Genomic DNA, 16,200 nt, shown 5'->3' on the forward strand with positions numbered 1-16,200 from the left:
AGTGGTATGATCTAGGAGAGCTACAATTTGTTATTCTGACTCTAAGGGCGACATCTAGAGGCAGAGAAGAGTAGCTACAGAGCTGTGGGAAGCCATCTGGATCTCCATCATCCTTCCAGTGGTGTGCTGAGGTCCTTTCCCAGGTGACAAGGGCTCTGGCCAGGATAAAGTGGCCAAGGGCCAAGACTGCCCCCTTAACATCTCACCTCCTCCCGCCCATTTTGGACTGCATTTCGGGTAGACTTGACCCTCCATTCTAAAAGCTATTGGCAGGGAGGTGTGATGAACTCCCACGGTTTAGCCAAGAAACCCAAAACTAAGCCTTGTAGGTGGGGTTCTCCCTTCTGTGAGCATCAGCAACCCAGGGTTTGCGGTGGCAGGGCATGGACGACCAAGCTCCACCCTGTTCTCCTCTAGTTCCAACAGACCCAACCAGAGTAGAGATTGTCTGGTTCTGTCCTGGCCAGGTTTGCAGACTGGCACCGGACCTGGATGGATGGGGAGAGGCCTGGTGGGTCACCCTCACTTTCAGGGACTGTGAGGCTGTGGGTTTGGAGAGCAAGGACAAAGGTCTGGATCTCTAAATGGAATCTGATTTTCCTATCCCCGGGGCCTCCTCTCCTATTATCTATCTCATGGCTTTCTTCCCTCCTCATTGACCCCCCAAGAGGTTTTCTTTCTCTTGAAACTGCCCCAGCTTTTCTCTTTCCCAGGTACGCAGCCCCAGGCAGTTTTGTGGGTCATTCTATCAGCCCTCTGGCTTCGCTTTCTCTACCCTTCAGCTGCAGCTGCCTGCAAAACCCAAAGAATTCAGCCCAGAGCCAGGAGCACATCACTCTACTTGACAATCCAGCTCAACTGAGGGATTTTCCTAATTTGGCCTGCTCTCTCCAGATGGTACAGCCTCAGGCTCAGAGAATGTTCCTCTGCTTCTACCCAAACTGTTCAGGAATGGGGATGGCCTGCCTCTTCCTCTTTGGTCAGTCCAGCAATTTATCGTGCAGTAGCAGGTGCTAGGATTGGTGGATCTCAATCTATAGAGACCTGCTAATAGATGTTTTTCTTTAGAAAGCATGTCCATTTCCTCTTGCCCAGAATCACGTGGAGTTCCTGGCTTGTGACGACCTCTCCTCTCTTCTAGTCTCCCTGGCTTAGTGCAGAAGTCCCAGGCTTAGCTAAGTGGAGCAGATTCCTAGAAGGCAATTTGGTAAGTATATATCAAAAATCTTCAAAGTCTATAGACGTTTTGACCTAATGATTCTAATTCTAGGATTTTGACCTAAGGAAATATTTGAACACATGTCCCAGTCTATATACAAAGATATTAACAGAAATTTTTATAAAAGCAAAAATTAGAAATAATTTTGGGGTTCAGTTGATAATTGGTTAGATAAATCCTTATGTACTCATGCAATTGAAGTCTATGTAGCAGTTACATTGTAGCTATTTAAAATTATAATGCAGATCTGTAGTTACTGGAATGAAAAAATGTTTGCAATATTGTGTAAGGAAAAAGACTATCTACAGAACAGCATTTTTTATATGATCCCAGTATACATTTCATTTGTCCTCTGCAGCACTTGGCACTGTTGATCATTCCCTTTTGCGAAACTTTCTTAGTTTCATGATGCCTCTTTCCTTACTCCTGGTTTTCCTGCCCTCTCTCTGGCTATTTTCTCAATCTGTTAATCTATTCTTTTGACACTTCTGAATGTTGATGTTTTTTAGATTTCCATATTCTCCTTCTTTAATCTTCCCATTCTGTTCACTCTCCTTGAGTGACTTCCCTCTCTCTCTCTAAGATTTATTTATTTGAGAGAGCTGGCAAGTGCCCACACTTGGGGGGGGGGTGGGTAGCAGAGGGAGAGGGAGAGAGAGTCTTAATCAGACCCTGAGCTGAGCACAGAGCCAGAGGCTCGATCTCATGTCCCTGAGATCTTGACCTTAGCTGAAACCAAGAGTCAGATGCCTAAACACGTGTGCCACCCAGGTGCCCTGAGTGACATAAATTTTTACATGAATTTAACAACCATGTAAATGTTAGGGAATCTCAAATCTGAGTGTTTAGTTCCAATGGTTTTCTTGAATTCCAGAACCATTCAGCCAGTTGGACATCACTATTTGGTTGTCTTTCAGGATCCTCAGACTTTGCCTGCCCCAAACAGAACTCATCTTCCCTGTCCTCCCCAAACTGCTCTGCCCACTATTCCTCATCTTGGTGATGGCCACCACCTCCATTCAGGATCCTAGCAGCCATTCTTGTCTTCTCTCTCTTTTTGACCAAACAAGTCTGTCAATTCTACCATCCCAATAGCTCTCAAACCTGTTTATTTATCTTCATTCCTCTTCCTGCTGTCGGATTATCTAATAGATGGCTTCATTGCATGATTAGGACACTGGCAGAGTATGGGGTCCCAGGAAACCCTCAACCTTCCACCTTGTGGGCCAAGACTCTTGGCTATTTGTCATGGAAGAATTCTGCACTCACATGAGAAAAAGATGAACTTGATACATGGGCACTGGAAGACCATATCTTCCCTGTCCTTTTCTCAAGAAATAATTGATATGTTATACATGAGGAAGACACTAAAACATTAGATGTTCTTCAGAATTTTCTTATCTTGCTCGGTTGTGTGAATTTTTACATATTTGCTACTTTGTAATACTTTAATAGACAATAGAGGAAGTTTACCTCTAAACTTTTCTGTTTTCATGCTCTTTTGCAGATTGAAACTTTACACTTTCTTCTTATTTACCTGACTAACTTCTACTGATATTTCAGTATTCACATCAGATATCATTTTTTCTAGAAAGACTTCTATGACACACACATTTAATTCTATGCCCTAGTATTAGTCTTTTTGTGTAAATTGCCCCAGCTCCTATTCCTAAAAAGCAACAAAACAAAGACCAGATAACAACTACACACACACAGTGGGTTTTGTTATATGAGAGGGAACCCTGAGTTTGGGGAACCTGAGTCTTTTATAGCGGCAGTAAACATGCCTACTTTTTGCTCCTGAAACGGACATTATCCTTACTATCCTGGGCCGAAAGTTTGTCTGCCCTTTGGCTCCAGAGAAGGACACTATCTCTGTTTTCCTAAGATGTTTGCTAGGCCAGGTTCTTAGAAGAGACAGTCTTGAGAAAAGAACATTCAGTGTCTTGCTCACAAGATATGCAGAAATGTGGGGCGCGTGGGTGGCTCAGTCATTGGGTGTCTGCCTTCGGCTTGGGTTGTGGTTCCAGAGTCCTGGGATCGAGCCCTGCATCAGACTCCCCCTTTCCCTCTGCCTGCTGCTCCCCCTACTTGTGCTCACACTCTTTCTCTCTCTCTCTGTCAAATAAATAGATAAAATTTTACCAAAAAAAAAAAAAAAAGAACCGAAGAACAAAACAAACAAACAAAAAAGATATGCAGGAATGTGAGAGACCCAGGGAGAAATAGCTCATAACAGAATATGAAGGCAGAGCATTTGTTAGGTATTAAGAAAAAAGGGAAATAAATGTGAGTTCCACATTTTGGGCCTAGGTAACTGGAAACATGTAGTGCCAATTTATGGAGATGGAATGACTGTGGTAGCAGCAGGGCAAGAATTAGGAGTTTGCTTTTGGTCAGGCTAATTAATTATAACCATAATGATATTTGTTGCATATTTGTCATGTGCTGGGCCCTCTGATAAACACATCAGATACATTTACTGGACACATATTAACTGAGCACCTTATGCATGTTAGTCACTATCCCAGGATCTGGAGTTAGAGTATTGAACAAAACCACTAAGATCCCTGCCTCCTGTTGTAGTGTTTGCATTCTAGCCAGGCTGCTGAGGAAGGTCGGTGTGAGAATCATCTCTTCCTGGAGATAGAGTTGTCGATCTTTTTTTTTTTTTTTTAAGATTTTATTTATTTATTTGAGGAGAGACAGTGAGAGAGAGCATGAGAGGGGAGAAGGTCAGAGGGAGAAGCAGACTCCCCGTGGAGCTGGGAGCCCAATGCGGGACTCGATCCCGGGACTCTGGGATCATGACTTGAGCCAATAGCAGTTCCAACTGAGCCACCCAGGTGCCCTAGAGTTGTCAGTCTTGTGAGGTAGGATTTTTTCTATTTCCCCTCACTCTACAGATGAGGAGTCAAGGCTTAGAAAATTAATATGCTTAAGGTCACATTTCATAAATGTAGGAGCCAATTTTCTAACTCATCTGTTTAACACTAGAGCCTATATTTTATTATTTATTTTTTGAAAAAGATTTAATACATTCTTATTTGACAGAGAGAGAGAGAGAGAGAGCATGCGTGGGAGACAGCACAAGGAGTGGGAGCTGCAGCAGGAGAAGCCCGAATGCGGGGCTCAATCCTAAGACCCTGGGATTGTGACTTGAGCACTTAACCTACTGAGCCACACAGGCACCCCATTATTTATCTTCTGAATAAGAATGTATTCATTAATATTCACTAAAGTGAAGAATGTCATTTAAAGAGTGTTAAATTAGCTGTCCAATAAACTGTTCTTAGAAATGCAATATTGAAAAATTAAAAAGAAATAATGTAAAAACAATGGATCTGGCTTTGCCGTGGAAAAGTTAACTGACTTGCTTTTTCTACTTAATATTGATTTAATCTCACTCTGATATTGGATTTTCTTATATTTTACTACATAAAGTACTTTGAATATAGTTTCATAACATATTTTTTAAAAATTGTGTTTATTTTGACAGGGAGAGATCCCAAGTAGGCAGAGAGGAAGGCAGAGAGAGAGAGGGGGAAGCAGACTCCCTGCCGAGCAGAGAGCCCGATGCGGGGCCCGATCCCAGGACCCTGAGACCATGACCTGAGCTGAAGGCAGAGAGTTAACCCACTGAGCCACCCAGGCGCCCCTCATAACATATTTTTATTACTTTCTTTTTCTTTTATGATATAATTTTAAAAACTATCTCATTGAAATAAATTTGAGTTGAGCTGAATTTCAGAATATTTGTCCTATTCAGTGGAATATTTAAAAAGACTTCTAATACATATTAGTAGCTCTCAGAGATTAAGAAGCACTGGAAACTGGGGTCCTGTAATGAGAATCCAACACTTAGGAAGAGCTACTTTTTGATCACTTATCAAAGAAGATGTTTTGTCAGCATGGAGGTTTCTCAAAAAGTTGAAAATAGAGCTACCCTATGACCTAGCAAACACACTACTGGGTATTTACCCTAAAGATACAAATGTAGTGATCCGAAGGGGCACGTGCACCCGAATGTTTATAGCAGCAATGTCCACAATAGCCAAACTATGGAAAGAACCTAGATGTCCATCAACAGATGAATGGAAAAAGAAGATGTGGTGTATATATACAATGGAATACTATGCAGCCATCAAAAGAAATGAAATCTTGCCATTTGTGATGACGTGGATGGAACTAGAGGGTATTATGCTGAGCGAAATAAGTCAATCAGAGAAAGACAATTATCATATGATCATAGGAGGAATTTGAGAGGCAACGTGGGGGGTTTGGAGGGTAGGGAAGGAAAAAATGAAACAAGATGGGATCGGGAGGGAGACAAACCATAAAAGACTCTTAATCTCACAAAACAAACTGAAGGTTGCCCAGGATGGGAGGCGGGTAGGGAGAGGGTGGTTGGGTTATGGACATTGGGAAGGGTAGTGAGTGCTGTGAAGTGTGTAAGCCTGATGATTCACAGACCTGTACCCCTGGGGCTAATAATACATTATATGTTAATAAAAAATAAAAATTGATAAAAATAAATAATTAAAAAAAGAAGATGTTTTGTGAAAAATATTTCCTGGGGTTACATTTAGTGAAGTTCTCAAATAACGTGATAGGGACCATAAGAAACATTATATTTGAGGCTAAATGTAACATAAAAAATAGAGGGGAAAATTGTAAAGAATTATTCAGTCACTCATTTATTCATTCTATGAGTATTTTATTTATTGTTTTTTACTGGGAATGGGCATCTGTAGGATATAAGCTTCTAATCATGTCCCCATTGTCTTCCCCACTGGATTGTAAGTTTCACAAGGATGGGGCACAATGTCTCTCTTGGTCACACTGCATCTCTGGCGCTCCACTCAAATGCTAGATAAATGAAGGAAGGAATAAATAAATGAATCTGAGTATTTTGATCCAATTTTTGCCCCCAAAACCATAAGCACAAATATCTGTAACATGAGGTTGAGAATGTCAGGTGCTCTACGAGTGTAAAATATTAATCTTATTAGACTTGAGAGATTGGAAGGTTTTGTGGAGAAAATTGGGGAAGTTTTGTAGGACTGGAGCTTGGACTTGAAATAGGTATCTTAGGTTTGGTTTCCTAGAAAATACAGCTGAAGTCAATGCTGATGTAAATGCTTTCAGATGGAAGGTTCAAACCAAAGGCAGAAAAAGTAAAAAGGGAAATGAGAACGGATGTGAGCTTGCATTTAAAAAATAACTAGTTGAGTTCCACTATAATCTAGATTGTAAAAATCTGAAAGAGCTTTACTCCCACTCTAAAAAGAAAAGCTGGATAAACTAATCATTTTTCTTTAATCCACAGGGTCAAAGGAGAGCTAAGGTCACAGGGAAACCAAGCAGCATGAAATTTAAGGAAAGATGGGCTCCTCCGAGGAGGGATGGATGTAAGCATTGACTCACCTGTAGCAAAATGCGGGGTAGGGGAGAAGGTAGGTGCCATAGAAGCAGGTAAAAATGTTGAGCTAAAATTTTTAATGATTTAGTGCAGGTCAATTATAACTAAGATAAAGCCACAGACCAAGAGAGCTCACACTCACAGGGTCATCTCCATAGACCTCCACTGGATGCTCACAAGAAAGTTCGAGGACAGTGCAGGAGAAAGCTTACCTAGGGTACAAGGTAGAGGAGATGAGAAATGAGAGAATGAGAAATGAGAAATATTGGAAATTGTGAAATGAACAAAACCCCGCTCTGACTCTTGTTCTGTATAAAACAAAAGTCTTAAGCCTTCAGAAGAAAGGCAACGAACCCTCTTACCTACAGAGTACATGTGAAAAGCTAAAAGCACAGCTGGGAAAAGGGTAAATGGAAAACACCTTCTGCTCTTAGGAGCAGAGCAGGAAATCCCAAATAAGATCTCCCAAAGACACACTGCAGAGTTTAGCTGCTATGGAGAGAAGGACAGATTTATGGAGAAAAAAACCCACTGCTAAGTTCCAGGGCCGGCCTAAGACTGCAGCAGGACAGGACAGCCGAGAATACTTCCCACCCTCTGATCAGACAGGTAAATAGCAAGGGGGGAATAAAAAAGCAGCATTCTGTGTCTCTTGGGGAGAGGCTAGAATGTGGAGAGAGACCACCTCTGGATTGCAAGTCTACAGGGAAAGCCAAGAATCGAGGATGGAATAATATTGGAAAAAGCAATCGTTTTATGTATGTCTGGCAAATCAAGGTTGTTAATTATGTTTTTCAAACCTACTGTATCCTTACTGTTTTTGTCTGCTTGATCTAACAGTAGTTGAAGGAGATGCTGTTGAAACCTTCTGCAATAGGAGTAGATTTGACATGTTTTCCTTGAATTTGCGCCATTTTTGGCATTTTAAGTTTTGATAGAATTCTAATAGGGTTGTTTCATAATTTTGGTGTGATAAAAAAGTTGTAAAACTTCAGGGTCTGTGTTATGATCCTCACTCTTGAAATCAGTGAGTAGAGACAAATGTTCTTTTTAACCACTTTAATATCCCTAATTTACTTCCAAACATGATTACTACAGAGACGAACCCATAGGAGTATTAATGAGTAGAGTCTGTATATATTTTAATCCAGCAGAAAGATCAGGATGAACTCGAACGGAACAGGTGGTGCATTAGTTTTCTATCGTTGCTGTAACAAATTACCACACACTTAGGGGCTTAAAACACAATTTTTTTTTATAGATCTGGAGGTGAGAAGTCTGAAATGAGTCTCACTGGACTAACATCAAGGCTTCAGTGTGGCTGCGTTCTTTTCTGGAGGCTCTTGGGGAGAATCCATTTTCTTCCCCTTTGCAGCTTCTAGAGGCTGTCTGCATTCTTTGGCTTATGTCCCCTTTCCCATTTCCAAGCCAGCAACATCGGTCCAAGTCTTTCTTACACTGCCACCCATCTGGTTCTACTTCTTCTGCTTACCTCTTCCAATAATAATGACTCTTGTAATTAGACAGAGCCCATGTGGATAATACAGTCTAATTGCCTTCTGCCAAAGTTATAACCTTATAACCTTTCTTCCACCTGCAACCTGAATTCCCCTTTGCCATGTAATCTAACATATTCACAGGCCCTGGAATTAGGTCACAGCTATCTTTGGAAGGCCATTATTCTGCCTATCACAGGTGGTAAATGGAAGGAGCAGAAAAGGTGGACATAGTGCCCAGATTGAACTAGAGAGATGTATAGTAAATTCAGAGAAGGTACATAAAATATAGCAATCTGCCTAAGTACGACATTGTTTTCAAATCCATTTCATATTATGTTTTCTCCTAATATAAATTCATGCATACAGGTAATTATTATTTAATTAGTATTTACATGTTCTTAAAATATATTTGTTTTGGAAAGAAGTCAATATTTGGTTTATTTTAAAATAATACTCTAAGCAATGTCCTCATCTACCTGGAGGGACTTTCACCAAAGTGTAATGTGATACTGAGGGTATATTACCCAATTTCTTTCTTTTTAGTAATCTGTATAACCAACCTGGGGTTCGAACTCAAGACCCTGAGATCAAAGTCGCATATTCTTCCAACTGAGCCAGCCAGGCACCTCTTTATTACCCAGTTTCTAAAGACCATGTTGGTCCTTCATGTTCAAATTTCCTTAACAGCAAATGGCCAAAGGACCTAATGGTAGCTTCATTTCAGAGTAAAATTGGATTTTAATCCAATTTTATTTATATGCTTGTTTATTTTTTCGACAACCATTTATACTTTCTTTTGAGCTCAGGGTAGTCTTCAAAGTGACTAAAACTATGATAATCAGACTACTGAGTAAAAATGGAATGCTGTATTTCAAGGCACAGAAAGCATTTTTGCAACTGAAACTAGGATATTGGAGCCCTTTTTGGTGTTTTACTTTAGCAAGAATTTTTCCTTAATTGTTCATTTCATACAGCAAATGTGGTTAAATATCTACTCTGTAATAGAACTCAGGCTAGTCATTTGGGAAAAGTCATTAATTCAATATATATTTTATTTTTTTGAGAGAGTGCATATGAGGGGAGAGGGGTTAGGAGTAGGTATTTGTTTTTCTTAAAGATTTTTGTTTATTTATTTGAAAGACAGAGCATGAGCATGCGGAGGGGCAGAAAGGGACAAGCAGACTCCCTGCTGATCACGGAGCCCAGTATAGGGCGCAGTCCCAGGACTCTGAAGTCATGACCTGAGCCAAAGTCAGTCGCTTAACTGACTGAGCCACTCAATCGCCTCCAAAGAGATTCTTTTTTTTTTTTTTTTTTTGGATTATTTATTTATTTATGTGACAGAGAGAGAGAGAGAGAGAACGAACACAAGCAGAGGAAGGGTGGGAGAGGGAGAAGCAGGCCTCCCCCCATGCAGGGAGCCCAATGTCCGGCTCCACCCAGGGACCCTGAGATCATGACTTGAGCCAAACGCAGACGCTTAACCACTGGGCCACCCTGGCACCCCTCCAAAGAGAATCTTAAGCAGGCTCCATGCCCAGCGTGGTAGCATTACTTTTCCTTGATGACGACGGCGCTTCAGGACGAAAGCTCCTGGGACTCAGTTTCTGCAGGCAAGAAAATCAAAGCTACGGGCTTGGGGGTGATCAGGAACCCGCAGAATCCCCTTAGCTCCTGCCAGGCGATTAACAGGTCCCGCATCCCCGCGTGGTCTCCCCGCCTTTGGATGGCAAAAAGCGGCAGCCGAGATGTCCAATCACCAACAGCACCGTCAGCCAAACCCCTCCTCGAAGGGGAAAACAGAGCCCGCCTCCTCTGAGCTCTGGAGATGGGGGCGGGGCGACGCTCCGCGTGCGCGCTGCCGTTACGCCGACGCACGGGTACGCCGGCTCCTCCCACACTCTCGCAAGTCTGGTTTCCGGCGGGAGCGCGGACTCAGAGAGAGAGGGGAGTCTGCGGCTAGGGTCGTGGAGCTGACCGAGGGCTGCGCTGCCCTCTGGTACCCGCCGGAATGCCTCACTTGGAAAACATGGTGCTTTGTCGCGAGTCCCAAGTGTCCATCTTGCAGTCCCTGTTTGGAGAGGTATTGTGGTTAAACTCTCTTCCAAATCCTGGAGGCAAACATTTCCGTGGTCTTGCGACGTGTTCTCAATTTTCTGTCTTCGTGTTTGGATTGAGGGACAGGGAAGAATCCATTTTTTTGCATTGAGGAAAGGGTTGTTGTAGGTCTGCCCCACTCCTCCACCCGAAGTAACTTCTGATGAGTCCCTTTTAAAAGAACGGCACGGGCAGGACCGGCCTGCGGCACCACAGGACGTTGGCCCAGGATGGGTTCTTTTACTAAAACGCGCCACGCTTTTGAGATGGCGTTACCCTAAAGTAGCGACTGGAAGTTGCTTAGTATCTTACCCCAGCTGAAAAAGATTTTACGTAACAGGTGTGTTGGCAGTGTTATTTTTTTCCCGGTGTAAGTTCGCACGTTTCATTGAGGTGTTAGGTGCAAGTCAAGCGTGGGTGTAGGTGGTGGTTATCGAGCCCAGTGAGGGCCATGGCAGGCTTCAGGTTTAAAACTTGAGCGGCTTTTCCAGAATTGCAGAAGCCTTGAAGAGATCTTGTCTAGAATTCTTGACGAGCTGTTCAGGTGACGCCTGAAAGAAGAGGTTAAGTAAGTGTCTTTGAATGGACACAGCTAGGGACTCCTTTTCACAGCAGGAGGTAGCATTCACCAGTTCAAAACTTCCAGCCATTTTTGTTTATGTTTTGGTGGCCTGTGGTGAGCCTTTTGCTTCAGCCTTAGACATGGAATTAAGTCAGTCAGACTTGGGTCTTCTTTCCTTTGAGGAGAGTAAATGAGAGTTTAGGCGCAATACTTGTTATCTTTCCTTCCCACCCATTTTCTGGTTTGCTTACTTAAGTACTTTGAGGACTTGCATCCAACTAAAAATGTTGGATGGCATTCTGAGTCTGAAGTATTAATGGAAAACTCCGTCCTTCCTATAAAGGTGCTAGTAGTTAGGGAAGTAAGAGGTCAATGACTGCATCCTCAGTATTCTAGTTATAATGCTTTCAGTTGGAGTTACCCGTATCATCACTGAAATATTTTCTCGGTTATACTCTTTGCATTCCTTCCTTGGGGATGATCTAAAACCAGATTACTCCCAACTAGAGCCGTCCTCCAGAAAAAAGAATATTGGTAAATAGAGATGACTAGTATTGGTTTAGTGTTGATCACAGAAAGGGTTTCGATCTTTACTCTTACTGCAGATCACGTTTAACAATATTAATACCACTTTTCTTCATGGTGTGGTGTGCATGTGGGAGATGCAAAAACTGAAAAAAAAAAAACCCTTTTTTTCTAAGCAGATTCATTTATTTGCTCAGCAGATATTTACTGAGCACCTTCTTTGTGTTAGGAACTGTGCCGGATCCTGGCTAATTAGAGTTTATTAAGGAGATTTATGAGGGTGAAAGGTTAAGTAACAGTGCAAGAGTTCAGTACAATTCTAGGTAGCAATAGAAAAGATGTCATAGGGTGGAATATTACTAAGGAACAAATAGTGGATGCAGACCAGTGTGGCAGGATTTCAGAAAAGGAGTGTTTTAGTGTAGCTTGGAAATATTTCCTGAAGGATGTCTTGACCTTCTTTTTAAAGGTGAACTATAATATTTGGATAGCAGAGATGCTCAGCAAGCATGGGTTAATTCTTGGGATAGCATTTTTGAGCCAGTTAATTTACAGGATAGTCAGGTATAAACATAAAAAAAGGATTAATATGCAAAAACTTCCATCTTGAGTCTCCTTTGGGGCTGCTTTCACATATGCTGTTAGAAAGTTTTCTCCTAAAAAAAAAAAAGAAAGTTTTCTCCTGTATAAATCTAAGTCCCTGATTTGTCTTGCAAAAGGAAATGTGTAACTTAGTGGCCAGAATGTAATAGATGTTTAATAAATAATAATAATGGTAATAATTATTTAATTAATTAAAATAAAACATACATATAGTGAATATATAAATAAATAATAATAGACATAAACACATGACTATTATTGTGGTGGTAGATTATGATCATAGAGATTCTGCTTTCTTGTGGAAGTTGCATCATCCAATATTCTTGTAATTTTTTTTTTAAGATTTTATTTATTTATTTGCCAGACAGAGATCACAAGTAGGCAGAGAGGCAGGCAGAGAGAGAGGAAGGGAAGCATGCTCCCTGCTGAGCAGAGAGCCTGATGTGGGGCTGGATCCCAGGACCCTGAGATCATGACCTGAGCTGAGGGCAGAGGCTTAATTATTTAATTAATTAATTAATTAATTAATTTATTATTAATTATTTTTTAAACAGGTGCATCCCACTAGACTGTCCCACTTCCACAGCACATTTTGTCTTTAACACATATTTGTACTCTTCAGCGCATTATGGTTTTCAGCATTTGATAGGTGTCTAATAAATGAATGAAACATATTTGTAGTATTAAGGAGTGCAAGAGAGGGGCTATTTGACAATCTTTACTTTTTACTGGACAGCTGACTCTTAACATTTATCCTGAGGTTCTTGGGAATACGTGTTTTGAAATATATGATATATAGATTTTATTGTTTTATTTGATGAAATGTGTACATTTAGGCTAGGTTAAATATAGTATGCATAATTTAAAAGTATTCTGTTAAGTTTTCCTAAAAAGAGAGGACTCTTGAAATTTCTTCCAACTCTGTGATGATGTATGCTTTGTTTAATATGTGTAGTGAAATTGCAGCATGTGAGATTAGATTCTCCAAAGAATTAAGATAAAAATGGATTATGGTTAAAATTACCCTTGAAAAATCTTTGCAATCTATGTATTTGAAAATATAAGAGTTCAGACATATGAACCTGCACAGTAATAAAAAGTATAAATACATACATAATATATATATAGTATACGTATATATGTTGTGTTATATATGTAATATATACTAAGTATGCCAAGTACAGTTTTTCAGACATTTTAATTTAACAGAGAAAGTGCTTAGAATTGAATTCAGGTAAGTTCAAAGTGTAATCATGGATCCGTTGTGTGGTCACTGTTGAAATAATTTGGATTGAATATTTTACTTTGCCATGTAAAACTTTCTCATGAGTTGATAATTATTTACTGTTTTGTATGTGCTAATACTTGTCTTTTCTCTCTTAGAGGCATCATTTCAGCTTTCCATCAATTTTTATTTATGGACATACTGCCAGTGGAAAGACCTATGTAACACAAACTTTGTTGAGAACTTTAGAGGTAAGAATAACTGTTAATTGAATTTTTTTTTTTTTTTTTAAACCTCAGTGATTCCTAGAAGTGCGAGGAATCTGGGAGATTTAGTATAGTTTACCTTTCTCTGAAGGGATATCTTCTACTATATGAAATATTTCTGACCAGTTTTTGTTTGAGATATTGTAGACTCTAGTTCATCAGGGAATTGGGGTAAAAAAGGACAGCAAATGTTAGTGAAACTGTGACTAAGAGATATAAGGTAGCCTTAATTACATTATTACTCTGAAAGAGAAAGAAAAGCTTTGCTCTTGGGTGAGATTTGTGGAGTATCACTAAAAATAGTTAAAAATATCACTAAAAATAGTTTTAAGTTCCATTATTTGTGCTAGATGCCAAAGTTATCTTCCTCAGAATGGGTAGCACTGCTTTTGTGATTTCATTTTGAGAACAGACTATACTTGTAAGCAAGTCTTTGTTTCCTTGTTACTTCTGGAATTAACCTCCATTTTGATCTCTAAATGAAGAGCTAGCTTAATCCTCATAGGAGGATTACTGTGGTTTCAAACTCTTAAAATTCTTTTCGATCTAGGTTTGTTTATCATTAGAATATTATCTTAAAGTTATTAGTATGAAATTACTACTAAGAATTTTAAAATGTACTTGGGTTTCTTAATAATTCTCTAGAGTAAAGTACACATTAGCTCTGAATCTCTGTAGGAAACAAATGGCAAACTCAAATAATTGAAGTGAGTTTAATGAAGGTACTGTTGTACAAAGGTTGAAAAAATGTTAAGGGAACCATCAAGAGACGATAAAGCACTGAGAGCTTTTACTCCCCCTACACCTGAATGGACCGAGGGAAGTAGCTGATACCAGATCACTGTAAGAGCTATAGTCTTAGATGGGGAGGGCTGCCCAGCTGGAGCTGTGGCCTTTGGTAGAAGAATGTAGCTGTGGTGGAACTATGGGCCACTGAGGGATAAGGGGTAAGTTAAGGGAATATTCATTTTGTTTCTTCTTATTGCTCTCTTTCAAGCTTCTGGTTCTTCTTGTTGACTGAATCCAACCAGAGCCAGAATATAAGAGAGTCTAGGTGATGCAGTCTGTAGTGGTCAGCCTTCTGGGGTACAGAACAGGTTGGGGGATGGAGGGATGGAGAGTAGTAGAAGGACACCTGGGGAATATCCAACAGAGCCGTGACCATATATGAGGGTTTTCTTTTCTGTTTACACATTTTTAAAATTTTTGTTTTCAGCTTCCACATGTCTTCGTGAATTGTGTTGAATGCTTTTCCTTGAGGCTGCTTTTGGAACAAATTTTAAACAAATTGAATCTTCTCAGTTCTTCAGAGGGTGAATGTTCTACTCAAATAACCTGTGAAACATTTAATGATTTTGTTCGCTTGTTTAAACAAGTAACCAAAGCTGAAAGTCTCAAGGATCAGACTGTATATATTGTGAGTAATTTAATTTCATTATACCGTCTATTTGGAAACTGCTTATTAGGTCAATTTCTGTATATTTGTTTCAAGTCTCATTATGTGTATTGCACTGTACAAAGGTGCTTTTGGGATACAAAATATGTTTTAGATGTATTTCTTATCCAAAGGGAACTTCAGTTTAATGAAAGAGTTTCGATATGTACTACATGTGACTGTGTGCAGCGTGTGGTAAGTGATAACCATGAGATACAAAATACGAACTTAGGCATGTGTGGTACAGCTTCATGAGGTGATAACATTTGAGATAGACTTAAAAGGATGATTAAAGGATTATAGGAGGAAACTGAAGAGGGGGATTTCAGATGGTAGGAATTATGTAAGGAAGTCCTGCAGATGCATTGGAGGCCAGGGAATGCAAATAGTCCAGTTTTAGTGGGTAACAGTGGATGAGGGGAGAAAAAATCTAGGAAGGTAGGTGAGGCAAATCATGGAGTATCTTGAAAACTCTACTAACGTGAAACTCTACTAACGTCATTTTCTAGGCAGTGAAGAGGTAGGGAAGATTTTAGAGCAACAAATCTGTTTTAGGAAGATTATTCTGTAAATCAGGTTAAATAGATGGATTGGGGGCTGGTGGTGACAGACCGAAGTCTTAAAGTTGGCTTTCAAGGTCTTATTGCTATTTAAATTAGAGGAAATTTGGGCCTGGACTAGACTTGGAGCGGGAGATGCAGAGAGGAATGGAAAAGACCTTGAAGGTCAAATTTTTCAATTGTGTATGGAGTAGAGGTTTGTGGGGAAAGATGAATCATTTGATTTTGGGGTGGCTAAGTCTGAATTGTAGTTGTTACATCAATGTGAAAATGATTAGCAGACAACTGAAAATGTGTAATGTTTTTTTTTAGTGGATTTGTTTATAATACTTTAGCCATTTTAAAAAAAATTATTATCTCCGGAATTGGAATTAAATTTTAATAGAATGCCTTATTATAACAGCTAAATTGTAAACTTTCTGAAGGGATGAGATCTTATGCATTCTTGCATCTCCTGATAAGTGTAAAACAGTTCCTTCCATATTTTAGTTTCATTCATTTATTTATTCAGCAAATAACCCTTGGGCACTTCCTACATGCCAGACACTATCTTAGATACTGGAGATAGAACATGGAACAATATAGAGTCTCTGCCCTCCTGTAGTTTGTAGTGTAGTTGAGGAAGATCGATAAAAACAAGTTAGTATGTAGGATGTTACTTATGTTAATAGAGTAAGGGAGAATCACTTGGGTGGGGGAGAGTAGTTACTTTTCTAAAATAGAGAAGAGAGAGAATATTTCACTGAGATAATGATGACTGAGCTGAGATCTGAGGAGCAAGGAGGGG

General features: G+C 40.0%; 1 protein-coding gene across 1 annotated transcript in view; it reads left to right on the plus strand.

Moving 5' to 3' along the window:
• The first annotated feature begins 10,042 nt into the window (after nucleotides 1-10,042).
• Nucleotides 10,043-16,200, plus strand: part of ORC5 (origin recognition complex subunit 5) — an 87,309-nt gene continuing 81,151 nt past the window's right edge. Inside the window, exons 1-3 of the mRNA XM_080818809.1 lie at nucleotides 10,043-10,223; nucleotides 13,311-13,403; nucleotides 14,635-14,835. Coding sequence (XP_080674935.1) covers nucleotides 10,152-10,223; nucleotides 13,311-13,403; nucleotides 14,635-14,835 — 366 coding nt within the window. The 5' untranslated portion in view covers nucleotides 10,043-10,151. The remainder of the gene's footprint in view (nucleotides 10,224-13,310; nucleotides 13,404-14,634; nucleotides 14,836-16,200) is intronic.

This window comes from Martes martes (assembly GCF_963455335.1).
Source record: "Martes martes genome assembly, chromosome: 11".
Lineage (NCBI taxonomy): Eukaryota > Metazoa > Chordata > Mammalia > Carnivora > Mustelidae > Martes > Martes martes.